This window comes from Schistocerca nitens, chromosome 5 (genome assembly GCF_023898315.1).
Source record: "Schistocerca nitens isolate TAMUIC-IGC-003100 chromosome 5, iqSchNite1.1, whole genome shotgun sequence".
Classification (NCBI taxonomy): domain Eukaryota; kingdom Metazoa; phylum Arthropoda; class Insecta; order Orthoptera; family Acrididae; genus Schistocerca; species Schistocerca nitens.
In genome coordinates this window covers 95,038,451-95,058,395 of record NC_064618.1, presented here as the reverse complement: position 1 = coordinate 95,058,395, position 19,945 = coordinate 95,038,451, and the positions used below count along the sequence as shown (strand labels likewise).

The following is a 19,945-nucleotide window of genomic DNA, read 5'->3' as shown; positions in this document are numbered from 1 at the left end:
GGGTTTACAGTTTAATGTGGACTCCGAACCATGGTGCAGCTCAGAATTTGGCACACTGACAAACACTGCCAGATGCAAAAGAAGTGATAAGTGCCACATGGGGGGAAAAAGATCATGGCCAGCCTGCAATTGAATCACAGACCTTCAGGAACCAGAGTCCAGCATATAAATGAGCCACTGACAGAAACTTCATTTTTGACTTTGTTAACAAACATAAAATTGCTTATTGAGTTATCATTTCTATACATTAATGCATATACATTACTGGCTACTGTCAAAATCCATATACTCAACTAAAAATAGTTTGAATTTCTACACTTCACTTGGTCACTAAGTGCCTATGAAATGCTTTTAAACTTTTTCACAGTAATTATGAGTCATCACCATGAAATATTATGGGAGCAGTTTTTATCTGTATTCATTACTCCATTGTTGATATTCTTCTTAGCCTCACTCATAGAGCAAAAAGAAGAGAAAAAAAAGAAAAATTCAAACATTAGCAATATGTTGTTAAAGATAGTATAATGTTTACCAAAATAGATGTTGGCTCTTACTGTGCAGAACTAGATGGAGAATTTAGCTGTATAAGACGAAACGCAGAGAATACTGTAATTGTTAGCTTATATAGATCACCAGGAGGAGATGTAAATACATTTTTCGAAAGATTTGTGCTGCTTATGAGGAGAATACTAAAATCTAAAATAAAACTAATTATCTGTGGTGATTTCAACACTGAAATGGCCAACAGTGGTGAACTTGTTACTAGAACATTTTTTTAATATCTTAAGATCACTAAATTTACAATGTACAAATTACACACCAACACGGGATAATGCGTGCTTAGATAATATTTCAGTAAATTTTTCTAGAGATATGTATGCTGTCAGACTTGCCAGTGGAGCCCTAGCTGATCATGAACCATTGATTTTAACATTCTGCTGTGATCAGTTGTCTAAATTAGACAAATCAGTCAGAATCAAGTCTGATGCCACATGGGTAAGAGGACAGAAAGATGAATATATTAATTTATTTATTGACAGATTATCTGATATTAACTGGGAATTTGTGTACAACACACAACCTGAGAAGGGTGCTGGTGAAATGGTGTTTAACAACTTCTCACAGAGTTATGGTCCTCCTGCTCACCATTAATCAAAAGTAGCCCTAAGCATAAACAGAAAAACAAACAGCTAAAATGGTATACAGATGAGCTAGCTCTCACTAGGGAGGAGATGCTCAGACTGTACAGAATATATAAAAAATCTTGTAAACAAGGACCTGAGCTAGATAATACTTCTTATAGAGCTTATCTAGAATGTAAAAAAATCTACAAAGACAAACTGTCCTTGGCCAAAAAACAGGGACGTGAACATTACATTGAAAGTGCTCCAAACAAATGTAAAGCAGCATGGGATATCATCAACCAATATAATTCACAAACCCATACACAAGATGCAATGCTGGTCCCAGAAGAAGTAAATAATTACTTCCTAACCTCAGTGAGTGAGCTGAAAAACAAAATCAAGCAAAATGGCACTTGTGCACTAGATCATCTTGGTGCTGTGCCCCATAGAAGGTATACTTTCCACTGGAATGTTGTCACCCCAGAGGATAATGTAAAAGCTGTGGCAAGGTTCACCAACTCCAAAGGTATGGACTGTTATTGGTTTTCTAACTATGTAATGGAAAAAAATAATACACCTTATCTGTCAACCTCTTTCTTTCATTTTTAATATGTGTTTAGAATCTGGAGTTTTCCCAGATGCGCTCAAAACTGCTAAAGTGATACCAGTCTTTAAAAAGGGAGATAAGCATCTGCCCCAAAACTATCAACCAGTTTCTATTGTCCCAATTTTCTCTAAAGTTTTTGAATATCTAATGTACAGTCAACCAAATAACTATTTTGAAAAGCATGGTCTCCTCGCCAACAGACAGTTTGCATATCAACATGGTAAAAATACCACTACTGCTGTCACTGAAGTTGTTAACCAGGTGTTAACTGCATTCGAAAATAAGGATCTAGTATCAGTTGTACTTTGTGATCTTAGCAAAGCCTTCGTCTGCATACCATCTAACACCCTACTTGCAAAACTGAAATTTTATGGCATACACAAACCATCTTTAGATGTAATTGAATCATACTTAAGTAACAGGAGACAGTTTGTATCAATTAAAAATAGTTGCTCCTCACTGAAGGAAGTTCAGACTGGAGTGCCTCAGGGCTTGGTCCTAGGTCCTTTCTTGTTCATCATTGCAATTAATGACTTACCTTACCATGTAGGAGCAAATTCAATTGTGTGTTATGCAGATGACACAACATTGCTCAATACACACCATGACACAACAGAACTGCATTAAGGAACACAGGAAAAACTAGAACTAGTAGTGAATTGGTTTTCTTCTAATGAAATCCTATGTAATCCTGATAAAACACAAGAACTAATTTTGGGTTTAACGACAGCTGTTGAAAGCAAATCAGTAAAATTGTTAGGATTCCACATTGATTCAAAATTAAACTGGGAGGAACACATTAGCCATATCTGCAAGAGAATAGTAAGATTGTGTTATCTCATCTGGAGACTGACAGATGTAGTCACTGATGAGTATCTAAAGGTGGTATATTTTGGCCTATTTCAATCACACATTTCCTATGGCATATTGTTATGCTTTGTCACTGAAATTTTGAAAATTCAAGAAAAAGTAATCAGAATAATGAGCAAAGTTAAGCCCAAGCACATGATATCAGCTGTTGTGAATCCATACATCTATACAGCACTGCTTTATGTCAAAAGCAACTTAAATGAGTTCGAGACCAGAGAGAACATACATCCCCACAACACCAGAGGCACACTGGACTTTGACATACCAAGACACCGACTCACAAAGACTGCAAACTCTTCAATAAACTTTCAGCATCTGCTCGGTCACTGACCAGTAATATTTTCAAACATAAGATTTGTGACTGGTTACTCAAACACCCATTTTATTAGATAACAGAATATTTTGAAATAATCATTGACAGTAGTATATAAGAATATTCCTAAAAGAAAAGGAATTAAATTGTAAAAACTTTACTGTAAAGTTATTGTTAATTGTGTATTTAATATTCAGACCTATTCCGCTGTAAGTGGTCAATGGTGAATAAACTGAACACTGAATGGGAGTATTAAGAACAACTTATTTATTGTTTCCTTCTTTTGAATTTATATTTTTGCCAAAACAATTCCGTTCATTTGTAGTGCTACTAGCTTGTGTACTGATTACTGCAACTGAACTTGACTTGACCAACAAAATATTGCTACTCAAATTTGATCATAGTTTGCAACATAATAATCTGAGATTAACGTTCATACAACACTGCTTTCCAAGTTCAGATTGATACCAGTTCATTAATTTGTGCTAATCTAGGATCATCTGCTTTATACAATTAGCTTTAATAGTCTATTGTCCAATTTTAGGGTATATGTTTTGAAGTTCATCACATGCTCCTAGACAAATGCTAGGTTTGGGTTATATTTTACACCAACTATTCCGTACAAGTAGCTTTCAGCACATATTTGCTCAGCATTAATTATGCCAACTTAAAAAGTGGAAAACATGCGAACAATGTAATCCATCAGCAATATGACCAGATGTGAGCTTTTGTATGCAAACAAAGTGATATACAACATGCAACAGAAATAGTTTTACTAACTTTTGTCGATTAATTCCTCAGCCAAAAAGAAGAAGAAAAGGGTCTAATGAGAGAAGAACATAAATCCTTCATTTGGTATTAACAAAGAACACTCTTCAGTCACAAACTGGCAGCAAAACTGGCCTTGAATAAAAAAGTGTGTAGTATAATGCTCTTAACTTCATTTGTAAGTGTGTTACTGTTTTCTTGAAATGATAGAGGTAATTTATTACAGAATATACTGCCTATATTTATTACCCGAACTATATTTCTGGTCACTCTTTGGCTTGTAAGATGAGTGGAACGTGTATTATCATTGTGAGTAGACATGTTGGTCCGAAACAAATGGAGGATATTGTTAACAAATGTCACTGTCTCTTATATAGAAATACAGGGCGCAGATGATATTTTTAATTCCCTGAACATTGGCTTAGTGGGTGTTTGAGGAAACACTTGTTTCATTACCTTTGTGAGCCTCTTTTGCATCACACTGTTTTTCCTACATAGTGACCTCCAGATTGTGATGTGATAATAGATAGTTGAATGTTGTAATGAAAAATAAACTGTCTTTTGTGTTGCAACATCAAAGGACTGACTAAGGAATTTGAAAAGTGAGGCAGACACTGCTCAGTCTTTTGACCAGCTTTTCTCTGTGAATATTCCATTGTAAATTATTGACTTATTATCTGTCTATTTCTCAATAAATTTTATATTTCCTTGACTTATTCTAATACTGCATCACTTATTAATATGTGATAGAGGAAGGGTGATTTTTGGAGGTACTGAATAGCATACATGCAGTTTTGCTTTTATTTAGTAATAGTCTATTATTGTACAACCAGGAAATTAGTTTGTTCATGGACTCAGGACATTTATGGGACATAATCGAGAAGTCAGCTCATGCAAAAAATTCTGCACCAGCAATACTTTCACAGTTATGGATGGCTATAGAGACAGCACGGCTCAGTATGTTTGCTGAGGACTTCCAACGGCTTGTTGAGTCCATGCCACATCGAGTTGCTGTACTATGCTGGACAAAAGGAGGTCCGACATGATACTAGGAGATATCGCAGGGCTTTTTTCACCTGAGTGTAAATGGCCCTCATAGAAAATGTGCTCAGATCCTGAAACCTGACTACCATATCCCAGTTGTGCTGCTTGATATTGAAGCATCTATAGGTTTTTTCAAGACTCTGATGTACTATTTTTAATGCCAACCAATTGGTCATAAAACTAACACAGTGATGTAGTATATGTGAATACTGACATTTAACTTATCACAAACAAGGTGAAAAATCCATAGCCATTAGTGTGCCTGGTAAGAAATTTTAATGTGCTACCACTGTTACATCATTGTTAAGGACAGTTGTATAATTGAACTTACTGAACGGGCCTCAGAAGGCCCAATGGGCCATCCAACCACCGTGTCATCTTCAGCTGATAGGCATCACTGCATGTGGGTATGGAGGGCATGTGATCACCACAGCGCTCTCCCAGCTGTTATCAGTTTTTGTGACCAGAGCTGCTGCTACTCAATCAAGTGGCCTCACAAGGGATGAGCACACACTGCTTGCCAACAGCACTTGGAAGATCAGAATGGTCACACATCCAAGTGCTAGCCAAGCCCGACAGCGTTTAACTTCAGTGATCTTACGGGAACTGGTGTTACCAATGCAGCAAGGCAAAATAGAAAATAATAGCTATGACATTTTTAAAACAATACCTTTAATCTGCATGTACATTATATATTATTTGATCAGAATTTTTGTGGACTAGCTCATCATGAAGAAACTTACACTAGCACTATCCACATCCAGTCTGGTATCATGTATAACACCTACCAACTGTAAGTGTTACTTTCGTCAGGAAGAAAAGTGGGAAAATATAACCATATAAAAGCATTAAAATTTGTGAAAATCACAAGCTAAAATCAACACTTCATGCTAGTTTCAGTACAAGACAAATTTGTCCTGTATCGACACAATGTGGTACTCCACAGCATACATTGATATTGCTCCCATGACCAGCTGGTATAACACCCACCCTGGCCATACCATTGGCACATTAATAGAACACTAAGGTCTCCTGGGAATCAGTTTCCTCATTAAATGCTAGTCCTGAACACCACTCAAATAATAAATAATTTGTATGCAACTTAGAAGTGTTGTTTTAAAAATATTTAGCAGATATATGGAACCTGCAGAACACCATGCATTTGAAATTTCGATGAAATATAATAATTTATGTTACTCCTAAGTGAGGCACAAGAAGACCATAAAGTTTGAAACTTAATCCAAACAAATGCCAAGTTTTTCCCTCTTCTTTATTGGTTTCCCCCAATTCATGGTGAACTTCTCAATGCTCCCTTTGATTAGTTGATGCAATTTCTTGAAACTTTCATATGACATCCAAAAATAATTAAATATTAATCTTGATGCAATTCCAGATCATTGCACAACTGGTATGTCACTTATCTTTTCCTCTTCATATTAATGTCGTTTCTTTGTACTGTTAGGCAATGTTAGTATGACAAGGGGTTGTTTATCACCTTGTAGTGTTGCTGCTAAATTCTGTTGTAAATTTTCTCTATATCAGAATGGATATGGCTTAATTTATATGCAGGATCATGTCCCCAGTAGCAACACCATAAACATAATTATATCTTACTCTTTTTTCCTTGATGTTTAGTAAAACAGGAATATTATATTTCTGTTAACTTTTATCTTGTAGCCAATTCATGTTACCATTCAGAAATGAACTGTTTGACTTGGGTAATTTCAAAATTCATGATTTCAAATGCTCATTTTAGCTAAACAAAATCATGCCAGAAATCTGTAAAGTCAATTACAGTCTTTGCCATAAATATTACATGTTCAACTAATTTTTTTTATATTTCTTGCAGGGATATTAATGTAATTTAAGCATTGCTTTTCTTTTTCATGGACACATGAATTCAGTTTACTTGTTTTAATGTTGAAATACTTTCTGAGGAATTAGTGGATTAATAAAAATTCCAGATTCAAAATATTTCCATTCACTGATTACTTTTTTCTGCTGAAGATTTATTTCAGTAAATATCTTAATAGAGATGGGCAGTAACTCCATAACAACATATTGACTTAGCACATATTTCATGTGAACTCCTCAAGAAATGATACAGAAATGAAAATATTTTATTTGCAAAATAGTTTCATTTCAGTATTATTATGTGCTTCAAGGTTCTTGACAGTGCAGTCATGGCCTTTTCCTGAGTAGTGGCCATTGGCTGACTCCTAGTAATAACATTCACTGCTGCAGGCTACATCCATAAATAACCACTGGACCACACTGTCACAAACTTGTGCACTTGACTGTAACAAACAAAACATATTTCCTTAATACATAGATAAATACTTATCAGTGTACATTCAAGTAATTGATTCTTCCTCACCTGACTTCACTAAGACAGGAAAAGATGGTGGTGTTTCAATTAATATTTTGAAACACTATACCCTGAACTACTCATATTTGTACAAAATGAATATCTTACATATGACCTTAGCACACTGTCTGCTGGCAGTTGAAAGTTGGACTTTGTTCTCATTCATTTTCACAATGTGCTGGGTGAAGCAGCAGGGCAGTAGCTGCAGTCAGCCACTTCTGGTCTGGTCTCTTCTACCACATGGCTGAATGTCGTGATCGTCACTCTTTCAGTTGCTCAGAGTTTTTGTTGCAACAATTATATTACTGAACACAAGTATAAGAGTTTCCCTCTTACAAAATTACATTTGCCTTTTCCTCGAGTCTCCTGAAAACATTAAAGACTGCTGTAGCGCCATTCTGTTCATACCCTGTCTTTATACAGCCACATGTTGCAGATGCGGGTGGTGAGCGCTGTTCTCCGCGCTCCGTTCTGCCATCTCCGTTGCCGAATTTGCTGCATTAGCTTTCTTGGCAGGCACTGGTAAGTCACTCAATGTTGTCTTTGGAAGAGTTTTTCAGGACAGTACATGCACAACCCTTGACATCTCAGCTGTCTAACACTGAATCAGTACTAAGCATGAGATTCCTGAAGCTAGTGTTTTATTTTTAATCACTAAAAACCTTAGTGAAGTAACAATATAGTAGTCAATAGTGAAAGTTGAGTTTCTCTTCAGGGACTGTACTGTATTGTGTAAAATTTCTCTGTAGCAAATTGTATGATGAAGCAGCCTGGCCCACTGCATACACCACACATTTACAATTTCAATTTCAAATTTACAAAATGTTTAATTGTACTTTATAGCACCTCCCTTCCCATAATACCGCATAGTAAATAGCAAGAACTTCAGTAAACACAGCCCCAGTTTTGGCCATGCACACATTTAGCACACCAAGGTTTCTGAAGCTAAGAGATAACCAATGTTGCCAGTTCTGTGTTACCATAAACTGTGTGCTCAATGCAGCGGCCACCATTAGGTGTGGCTTGCTATTCAAAATGACTTACCCTCCTTAAAAAGAAGAAGAAAATGAAATAGCAGAGATACATGTAACCATAACACAAAAGCAATTACTCATGCTAAAACCCGAGTCCACCCACAGAAAACTAGATTAAATTTTTGTTGAAACAACAATTTCAAATTCCTTTCCAAAGGACATGTCACTGCTTATGTTTACTGCCAATGCCAAAGATGTCATCAGTAAAACTGCATTGTTGTTATAACATGATACATCATATTGCTTTAGCTACATACTAAAAAGCTCAATCAGTTTATACAAAAACTTCCTAAAATTTTCAGAGGCACACACACTAAGTCAGAATTAGTCATTTGGACAATAAAGTTAAATTTACATCATCGTTTGTAAAACAAGAATTAGGATGCAACATGATGTCACAGAGGAAAATATAATGACCAGTGATTAAATGCAAGGATCATGATTGATAATTCACAAGTAGTTGGTATTTTTAATGGAAATTTATTAAATGCAGTAGACAGTAAAGTGAAGAACATCAACAGAAAAATCAAGGCTGCAAATTGAAATAATTAAGTTATTTGCACAAAACTACACAATATGTTCAGACAAGATTTAATAATCGAGGTAGCACCTTCAAAATGTTAGTTGTACATAAATGATGAGAACTGGAACTACGCCACACTCACACACAGTGCAGCATATTAAATACTTAAGCTGTCACTATTGCATTTCGTCTCATGCCAAGCCACAAACAAATTTGTACAATGAAATATTGTGCTTATTTTCATTCAACAATGTTCTAAAGAATTAGTTTCTTGGGTCTCTTCATAGTTACTCCACAAAACCTTGTGATAATTACATGAAGTGATTATCTATGATGGTCTGGAATAGATATTCTAACACATCTTCATCATACATATATTCAGGCATGAGATTAATTACAAAGACTCAGTTAATTCAGAAGATGTAAGAATACCTTTAATTATGATCTTGTAAGAAAATACCTTATTTACCTGCTATTGGACTCTATTTTATATCAAAAAGGGGGAAATGATTTGGTGGGCAATATTTTTGATTACCTTGTCTACTATATACTTAATTTTTACATTGTTTACATTGATAATTGTGCACGAGATATTTGATTTAGGCTTGGCAGCTATTTTGTCCATTGGCAATTTTAACTTCATACTTGTGTGATTTCTTTTGAACATCTTGCGTATCATGATGATTTCAGTTTCTTCCTGATGCAAAGTTTTTTAAAAATCAGTTTTCTCTGTCCACATTTGTTCGTGAATACATAAATGTTTTGAAGATTTTGTACCATATTAACCTATTTTTCTATTAATTATGTTTGTATGACATCCTTATTTCATTTTAATTCACTCATCATTTGAATTTCTCTACCCACTGCTAGATTTCTATTGTGTTAATTTTTTTTAGCAGTTAACTGAGTCTTTGTTGAAGTTTACTCTCTCTCTCTCTCTCTCTCTCCTGCCTGGTTTTGTTTGTTTCCTTCTCCACATCATTATCTTATAGAAAATTTTTTTGTCATTTTCATTACAGTAATTACGTCTGATGTCATTCTACACAAATCTTCCTTTGTGTGTCTCCTAGCTTTGATCCTTCTTTGGTCTGTTACTTGTTCTGCAAGTAAAAATGTAGTGTACTGTTATTCTCAATTATGCTATGCTCCCCTGTTATTCTAAAGTAACATAGCCCATACTGTTTAACTGGTTGCCTTCTACTTCTTTTTTATTAGTTTTGATTTGGCCTACTAATGATTACACAAAATAACTAATGTCTTCAGAATGAAATTTTCACTCTGCAGCGGAGTGTGCGGTGATATGAATCTTCCTGGCAGATTAAAACTGTGTGCCAAATTGAGACTTGAACTCAGGACCTTTGCCTCTCGTGGGCAACGGTAGGAGATAAGGCAGTGGCAGAACTGAAGCTGTGAGGATCAGTCATGAGCCGTGCTTGGATAGCTCAGCTGGTAGGCACTTGCCCGCAAAAGGCAAAGGTCCCGAGCTTGATTTTCAGTCCAGCACACAGTTTTAATCTGCCAGAAAGTGACTAATGTCTTCTTTCTTTCCTCCTTTATTTATTTCCAATAGTTCTTCATTCTTGGCCTATGTTTTTCTCATCTCTCTTCTGTCCATACTGCACCTCCTTTTTTACTTTGTTTTCTCCTGGAAACCCCTGAAACCTTTTGCTTTGAACTTTTCTCTTTCTCCTATTTCTTTCTCCATTATTTCCACTTTTCTCAGGTCTGCTTTAAATTCTTTGGTCCATGCCATTGATGTTTGTGTCTAGTTGTTTTAGGCATTCATAGAAAATAATTTTTCTTCTTCATAAAGTCTAGTATTGTTCTGTTATTTTATAAACATCTTCCTTCCTTCTTAATGTCCATTTTCCAGTGACATATTTTGCTCCCAAGGTTTTCTGCAGTAGTTTTCCTTTCCTTCTTTTCTGTTTCATTTAATTGTTTCACTGTATTTGATGAAAGCGATTCCGGAATGTAAAGGCTTTCTGGTCTAATGAAATTGGTGAAGTGCCAGAATTTTCCAGTTTTGTTATACAGGTTTTTTGTTAATTGATATGATTTTCCTTGCCCCTTCTACGTTAGCTTCTTTGTCCAGAGCATTTGGTTGTATTATTTCACCTGGATATTTAAATTTGGTAGCCTTTTTTATTCTTCCATAATCAGTCTCCATATATTTCAGAACCTCCTTCCATCTGTCATATACTCTTTTCTTTCAAAGTCAAGCAATGGAAAAATCCACGATGGAATGTAACAGTATTATGAAAATGATAGTGCTACTCACCATATAGCAGAGATGCTGAGTTGCAGAGAGGCAGAACAAAAAGACTGTCAGAAAGTGAGCTTTAGGCTAAGTAGGCCTTTGTTGGAAATAGACAATATACACACTGCTTTTGAAGCAGGACTATGTATATACGAATAGCATTACCACTCTGAGGCAAATATATTTCGCACTATTTCACTATTTGAATCCCATCTAAGCTATAGGATAGAGGTATGGGGCTCCATCAGCAAAGGTAATGTGAAAAGTGTACTTATCCTACAAAAGAAGGCACTTAGAATTATGGGAAGGGAATGTGCCAGGAGTCCTGCAGAAATTTGTTTAAAGAATTTAAAATACTAACTGTTCATAACCTATATGTACTTAAGATAATCATTATGGCAGCAAACAGTAACAATACACTTAATAAAGAAATACGAGAGCGAGTCAAATGAAAACCTTAAATATTTTTTAAAATATTGTTTATTGTGCAGAAGTGGTATAAAGCTGTATCACTTTTCAATATAATCTCCCCCATGCTCAATGCAAGTCCTCCAGTGCTTACAAAGTGCATAAATTCCTTTAGAAAAAAATTCTTTTGGTAGTCCGTGCAACCACTCATGCATCGTGTGGCATACCTCTTCATCAGAATGGAACTTCTTTCCTCCCATTGTGTCTATGAGTGGTCCAAACATATGGAAATCACTTGGTGCAAGGTCTGGTGAGTATGGTGGATGAGGAAGACACTCAAAATGCAGGTCTGTGATTGTTGCAACTGTTGTACGGGCTGTGTGGGGCCAAGCATTGTTATGTTGCAAAAGGACACCTGCTGACAGCAGTCCACGTCGCTTTGATTTGATTGCAGGCCACAGATGATTTTTTAGGAGATCTGTATATGATGCACTGGTGACAGTGGTCCTTATAGGCATGTATGCTCCAAAATGACACCTTTTTCATCCCAAAAGAGAGTCTGCATAACCTTCCCTGCTGATGGTTCTGTTCGAAACTTCTTTGGTTTTGGTGATGAGGAATGGCGCCATTCCTTGCTCGCTCTCTTCGTTTCCGGTTGGTGGAAGTGAACCCAGGTTTCATCCCCAGTAACGAATCTTGCAAGAAAGCCATGACCTTCTCGTTCAAAGTGCTGAAGAAGTTCTTCACAAGCATCAACAGGTCATTCTCTCATTTCAGAAGTCAGCTGCCATGGCACGCATCTTGCAGACACTTTGTGAAACTGGAGCACATCATGCACAATGTGGTGTGTTGACCCATGACTATTCTGTAAACATGCTGCAATGTCATTCAGTGTCACTTGGCGGCTTTCCTTCACTATGGCTTCAACTGTTGCAATGTTCTGTGGAGTCACAACTTGTTGTGCCTGACCGGGACGAGGAGCATCTTCCACTGAAGACACCATTTGCGAACTTTGTACTCCATTTGTAGACTTGCTGCTATGACAGACATGCATCACTGTACTGAACCTTCATTCGTCAATGAATTTCAATAGGTTTCACACCTTCACTACGCAAAAACCGAATAACAGAACACTGTTCTTCCCTGGTGCAAGCCCCAAGTGGTGCGGCCATCTTTATACTGATACTGCGACGGTATGTGTGCATCTGCACTATGCTACCACCTACAGGCCATTCTGCATGCTGTTTGTAGCATGCTTACCAACTTACAGGATAACGGTGTGAAATTTCGATTTGTTATTACAAATTTAAGGTTTTCATTTGACTCACTCTTGTATATTATCACAACACTAGAGATAGAGAGAGACCCCACAACATCTCTCAATAGAACAACACTTTATGAGAAAAGCCCTCACTATGCAGGCATAAAACTACTCAATTGCTTCCATTCTAATATCTGCAAACTGCCTATTACAGAACTAAAAAAGAAATTAAAATTATGGCTCCTAAACAGTCCTGTATATTCAATAGATGAGTTTCTAAATTTAGCACACTAACATGATGGAAGACCATCTATCTAAAAATATATGAATCTCAGATCCTAGACTGAGTCACAAACTGTAAATATTTGAATCTCAGACCTAAATCTGTGTCACAAACTGTAAATTCCTTAATCTATGTATTCCAATAGCAAATTGGTTTTACGTATTCAACATCGTTTTCTCAGCTAAATTTAGAAATAGTTGTGTAGATAATAATGCCAGGCAATAATATGTAACTCTAGTAAGTAAGGCTCTGACTTATCCAGGAGACTGGGACAAAGAAATTTTTTTTTGCAATCAGTTGATGTTGGATCAAAATAAATAAATAACTAAAAAAGAAGCTGTCTCTTGTAGGAGATGTGTCTGCATTGTTGCATCTTCTATAGATTCAGCTAAGGTGGCAAGATCACCTGCAAAAACCAAAAAATCAAAACTTATATTATCCTCGTTTCTTCTAATTATGATTTTTTAAATTTCTGCTTCTTCTGTTCATTCCCTCCATTCTTTGATATCTTTTCTAGTGCACAAATAAACATCAGTGGGGACACTCCAGTTCCTTGTCTTACAACAGTTTTGATTTCAAAAGCATTGGAGGTTTCAGCTAAAAATTTAATTTTGCATTTTGTATTTGATAATGTGCCTTTCACATTGACGCACCAAAGAAACTGGTATATGCATGTTTATTCAAATACAGAGATATGTAAACAGCCAGAATATGGCACTGAGATTGGCAATGCCTATATAAGACAACAAGTGCATGGTGCAGTTGTTAGATTGGTTACAGCTGTTGAAATGGCAGGTTATCAAGAGTTAAGTGATTCTGAACATGGTGTTATAGTTGGCACACGAGTGATGGGAGCATCTCCGAGTTAGTGATGAAGTGGGGATTTTCCCATACGGCCATTTCATGAGTGTACCGTGAATATCAGGAACCCAGTAAAACATCAAATCTCCGACATGGACCAACAATGACTAAAGAGAATCGTTCAACGTGACAAAGTGCAACCCTTCTGCAGACTGCTGCAGAATTCAGTGCTGGGCCATCAACAAGTGTCAATGTGCGAACCATTCAACAATATGGGCTTTTGGAGCCGAAAGCCCGCTCATGTACCCTTGATGATGGCACGGCACAAAGCTTTACACCTCTCCTGGGCCTGTCAACACCAACATTAACTGGAAGCATGTTGCCTGGTCAGATAGGTCTCGTTTCAAATTTATTGAGCAGATGGATGTGCACAGATACGGAGACAACCTCATGAACCGTTGGACCCTGAATGTCAGTAGGAGACTGTTCAAGCAGGTGGGGTCTCTGTAACAGTGTGTGGTGTGTGGAGTTAAGAGTGATATGGAACCCCATACACATCTAGATATGACTCTGACAGGTGATACTTACGTAAGAATCCTGCCTGATAACCTTCATCCATTCACATCCGTTATACATGCTGATGGACTGGGGCAATTACAGCAGGACAATGTGACACCCCACACATCCAGGATTGCCACAGAGTGGCCCCAGGAACACTCTTCTCAATTTAAACACTTCTTCTGACCACCAAATTCCTCAGACATGAACATTATTGAGCATTTCTGGGATGCTTTGCAACATGCTGTTCAGAATATATCTCCATCCCCTCGTACTCTTATGGATTTATGGACAACCATGCAGGACTCATGGTGTCAGTTCGACCAGGAGTACTTCAGACATTAGTCGAGTCTATGCCAAGTTGTGTTGTGGCGCTTCTGCATGCTTGCAGGGGTCCTACTTGATATTAGGCTGGTGTAACAGTTTCTTTGGCTCTTCATTGTATGATTCCCACTGATCTGTTGTCAGCTCCAAACTCTTTTAAGGTGTTGAATAATGTTCTCCTATCAATCATATCATACGCTTGTTTTGAATTCTACAAATGTAATATAAATGCTTTCAGTTCTCATTCTTCTCCATCTGCTTATACATTTCAGATTTCAAATTTATTCCGCACAGGATTGTCCTTTCCTAATTCCTTCATGGTACTCTCCCAACTGGTGATCCAGTTGGCTTCCTCTCTGTTTTGTAATGATTTTGAAAGAATTTTGTAAATCAGTGGAAGGACAAAAATTCCCCTACACTTGTTGCAATCAGTTTTATCTCCTTTTTTGGATTGGGTGAACAATGATTTTTTCCAATCTTCTTGTGTAGCTTCTGTTTTCCAGATATTGTGGAAAATTCCGTGTAGTGTCTTGACTGTTGCAGCACATGCAAAGTTCCACATTTCAGCGGTTACTGAGTCTCATCTACATCTACATCTACATTTATACTCCGCAAGCCACCCAACGGTGTGTGGCGAAGGGCACTTTACGTGCCACTATCATTACCTCCCTTTCCTGTTACAGTCGCGTATGGTTCGCGGGAAGAACCACTGTCTGAAAGCCTCCGTGCGCGCTCTAATCTCTCTAATTTTACATTCGTGATCTCCTCGGGAGGTGTAAGTAGGGGGAAGCAATATATTCGATACCTCATGCAGAAACGCACCCTCTCGAAACCTGGCGAGCAAGCTACACCGCGATGCAGAGCGCCTCTCTTGCAGAGTCTGCCACTTGAGTTTATTAAACATCTCTGTAATGCTATCACGGTTACCAAATAACCCTGTGACGAAACGCGCCGCTCTTCTTTGGATCTTCTCTATCTCCTCCGTCAACCCGATCTGGTATGGATCCCACACTGATGAGCAATACTCAAGTATAGGTCGAACGAGTGTTTTGTAAGCCACCTCCTTTGTTGATGGACTACATTTTCTAAGCACTCTCCCAATGAATCTCAACGTGGTACCCGCCTTACCAACAATTAATTTTATATGATCATTCCACTTCAAATCGTTCCGCACGCATACTCCCAGATATTTTACAGAAGTAACTGCTACCAGTGTTTGTTCCGCTATCATATAATCATACAATAAAGGATCCTTCTTTCTATGTATTCACAATACATTACATTTGTCTATGTTAAGGGACAGTTGCCACTCCCTGCACCAAGTGCCTATCTGCTGCAGATCTTCCTGCATTTCGCTACAATTTTCTAATGCTGCAACTTCTCTGTATACTACAGCATCATCCGCGAAAAGCCGCATGGAACTTCCAACACTATCTACTAGGTCATTTATATATATTGTGAAAAGCAAAGGTCCCATAACACTCCCCTGTGGCACGCCAGAGGTTACCTTAACGTCTGTAGACGTCTCTCCATTGATAACAACATGCTGTGTTCTGTTTGCTAAAAACTCTTCAATCCAGCCACACAGCTGGTCTGATATTCCTTAGGCTCTTACTTTGTTTATCAGGCAACAGTGCGGAACTGTATCGAACGCCTTCCGGAAGTCAAGAAAAATAGCATCTACCTGGGAGCCTGTATCTAATATTTTCTGGGTCTCATGAACAAATAAAGCGAGTTGGGTCTCACACGATCGCTGTTTCTGAAATCCATGTTGATTCCTACATAGTAGATTCTGGGTTTCCAAAAACAACATGATACTCGAGCAAAAAACATATTCTAAAATTCTACCTGGAAGCCTTATCATTTCTCAAATCTTTACTGGTATTTTGGATTGCTTCCATGCTGGGGTATGGGGAGTTCTGAGTTTGTATAAGTGCATCCTGGATTTAATCCTAGAAATTTTGCTATGTGTGTTGTGACTCGCCGATCTTTCAAACTGCTGCCGTGCAGTTACGTGCGTCCCCTACATGCAGCGCTGTCTGCCAGCCATGCAGCAGCAGCGCCACCTAAACGGCCAGCGGGCGCTAGACTCGGATTCAGTTATGATTTGACTGTTAAAGTGTACGCACATCTTACTCTGTTTACTTGATCTGTGACTTTCATGTATTGTGTCTTCCTTGAAATATATTTGTTCAACTTGAAGTTACAACAATTGGTGACGAGGTAGTGATTTTTCTTTTCCATCGCTTACCCACATGTTTCCATGGCTACTTTAGAGCAACTATTGCAAGGTCTCAAAGAACAGCAAACGCTTCTCACAAATGCGATTTGTGATTTCGTTGCGGCATCAAATGCGGGGCGTCTCTCGTCATCGTCTCTACCTCCTTTTCCTCCTTACAACGAGACGGCGGAAGGCTGGTCTGATTACGAAAAACGTCTTCGACAGCACTTTTTGGCATTTCATGTCGCGGATGAACAAACATGTAAATCTCTGTTCCTTTCATGGATTTCACGTCAAATGTATCAGTTGTTGTCGCAATTGGCTCCTTTGAAAGATCCTGCGTCTTTGTTCGTTGCTGAAATGTGCTCATTTCTGTCCATCTATTTTCAATAGCAAATGCATGTGGTAGCCTATCATGTTGCCTTTTATCATTGTCAAAAACAACCGAATCAATCCTGTCACACTTGGGCTGCTGAACTTCACCCCTCAGTAGAAAGTGTCAATTTGTTACTGAAGTTCACAAAGAATCCTACACTGATTCCATGGTAAGGGATGCTATTATCCGATCAGCATCCGACAAAGGAGTTGGGCAACGTGCTCTCCAGTTGGCAAATCCGACTCTAGATGAAAACCTATCCATTGCTCAGTCTTTTGAAATTTCTCACGCTGCTGGAGTGCAAATAGAGGCATGGGGCGACGTCGGGGAAATACAACCTCTGTGTGATGTTGACGAAGCGTGTGGCGTGTCCCCGCCAGCCGATGTGGCTGCAGTATGCTCCCAAGTGCAGCCTCGGTCTAACTGTAAACAAACCTCTAAGAAACTGCAGCAAAACCCACGACAACTTCCTTTATGTCCACAGTGTTTTATGAAACATTCACGAGAAGATTGTCCACAACATTGGGCCGTGTGTAACAAATGCAAAAAAAAAGGATCATGTGTCATCCATTTGCATATCCAACTGCATACATGATGTTCATAAACATGACACTGATTCTGATTCTGTGTTGTCTGTCAATTGTATTTCTTCCCTTTCAGGGAAGACATTCCTCACTGTCGAAATACTTGGTCGAGATGTTCTCATGCAGGTGGATACTGGTTCTGCTGCCACTATCATCAATTCTCAGACGTATCTTCAGTTGGGTTCTCCAATCCTGTCACCTGTCACTAAGCAATTATGGACTTACAATAAACAGAAGATTTCTCTCTTGGGACAATTTGATGCTGAGGTATCTTACAAATCTGTCGTTCGCACTGTTCCCATATTTGTGGTCGACCATAGTAACGCGGAGAATCTTTTTGGTTTCCATGCCTTTCGCGTTTTTGGGTTCTCCATAGATGACTCTGTCAATATCTTCTCTGGTGCTATTCTTTATGCTCAATTGGATTCCTTGTCGACCACATTTTCGTCCCTTCTTTCTCCTGGGTTAGGCTGTGCAAATGACTTTGAGGCTCATACCATGCTCAAACCCACTGCTCAGCCTAAGTTTTTTTCGGGCTCAGCCCATTCCTGTGGCCCTTTGTGATCAGGTCAAACGGGAGCTGGATCGTCTCACTGCTTCAGGGGTCTTGCTTCCTATCACTTCCAGTGAGTGGTCCTCTCCTGTCATTGTCGTTGCTAAGCCAAATGGTGATATTCATCTCATTTCAGAGCCACTGTAAATGCTCAGTGCCTTATCGACACTTACCCTATGCCTCGACCCGAAGAATTGTTCACTAAACTTGCTGGATGCCAGTATTTTTCTAAATTTGACCTGTCAGAAGCTTATCATCAACTTCCTCTCGACACTGCTTCCCGGCAGTTTCTGGTCCTTAATGCGCCTTTCAGCCTCTATCAATACCAACGATTGTCTGTCAATTGTACTTCTTCCCTTTCAGGGAAGTTATTCCTCACTGTCCAAATACTTGGTCGAGATGTTCACATGCAGCTTCTGGTCCTTAACACGCCTTTCGGCCTCTATCAATACCAACGATTGCCATTCGGGGTTGCCAGCGTCCCTGCTCTCTTTCAGCGATTCTAGGAACAATTATTGCTCACTGTCCCTGGGTGTATAAATTTCCAGGACGACATTGTTGTCACTGGCTCCACCACTGATGAACATCTTCAAAATCTCTGCACACTTTTTCATGTCTTACAGACTGATGGTCTTAAGTGTAATCTTCAGAAATCAAAATTTTTTGAGGCATCTATCACATACTTGGGGTTTCAACTCTCTCGGAATGGTATTCGTCTGCTTCAGCAAACTGTCACTGCGATCAATGCCCTTCCTCACCTTGCAGGAACTGCAGGCCTTCTTGGGGAAAATAGCATACTATCACAAGTTTTTACCGTCTGCTGTTTCAGTGGCTCAGCCGTTGCATTGCCTGTTGCATAAAAACGTGCCTTTTCACTGGTCTGCATCATGCGATGCGGCTTTCCAGAAATTGGAGACTATGCTGAAACAGGCCCCATGCCTGGCTACTTATTGACCTGGCCAACACCTTGTTCTTGCCACAGACGCCTCTCAATACAGGGTCTGTGCAGTCCTTGCACACCGTTTTTCTGATGGTTCTGAACAACCCATTGCTTACGCCTCCAAAACACTCACGGATGCCCAACAAAAGTATTCTCAAATTGAAAAAGAAGCTTTGGCCATTATTTATGCTCTTCATAAGTTTGGTGTTTTTCTCTATGGATCCAAATTTCATCTTGTTACAGATCACAAACCACTTGTTTCCTTGTTTCATCCATCATCGTCCCTTCCCGACAAGGCTGCACACCACCTCCAGCGTTAGGCTCTTTACTTGTCTCGTTTCAATTATGAGATTCATTTCCGGCCGACGGCTCAACATGCGAATGCTGATGCACTGTCTTGCCTTCCCATGGGTCCTGATCTGGCATTTGATAGGGATGAGCTTTTGTGTTTCCACCTGGATGTTGCCGAGCAGCGGGTTGTGGACGGGTTCCCCATCACCAGGAACTGGCTGGTGGCTGCTACAGGTTCTGACCCTACCCTCTCCCGGGTTTTACGCTGTATTCAGAAGGGTTGGCCAGATCGTCCATCCACTAAGACTTCTGATCCGTTGTGGAACTACTACGCATTGCGTTACCGCCTCACGGCTAGGGATGATGTTATCCTCCTTTCCACCGAAAATGCTTCACCGCGTGTTGTGGTACCTGCGTCTTTGCGTGCTTTGGTC

At 38.8% G+C, this 19,945-nt stretch overlaps 1 protein-coding gene across 2 annotated transcripts in view; it reads left to right on the top strand.

The window, feature by feature from the left end:
* The window catches only part of LOC126259946 (uncharacterized), a 90,551-nt gene that overhangs the window by 57,432 nt on the left and 13,174 nt on the right, over positions 1-19,945 (top strand). For both annotated transcript variants that reach the window (XM_049957049.1, XM_049957048.1), the window contains exon 4: positions 7,531-7,616. In XM_049957049.1, the coding sequence (XP_049813006.1) occupies positions 7,531-7,598 (68 nt within the window). In that variant the 3' untranslated portion in view covers positions 7,599-7,616. The remainder of the gene's footprint in view (positions 1-7,530; positions 7,617-19,945) is intronic.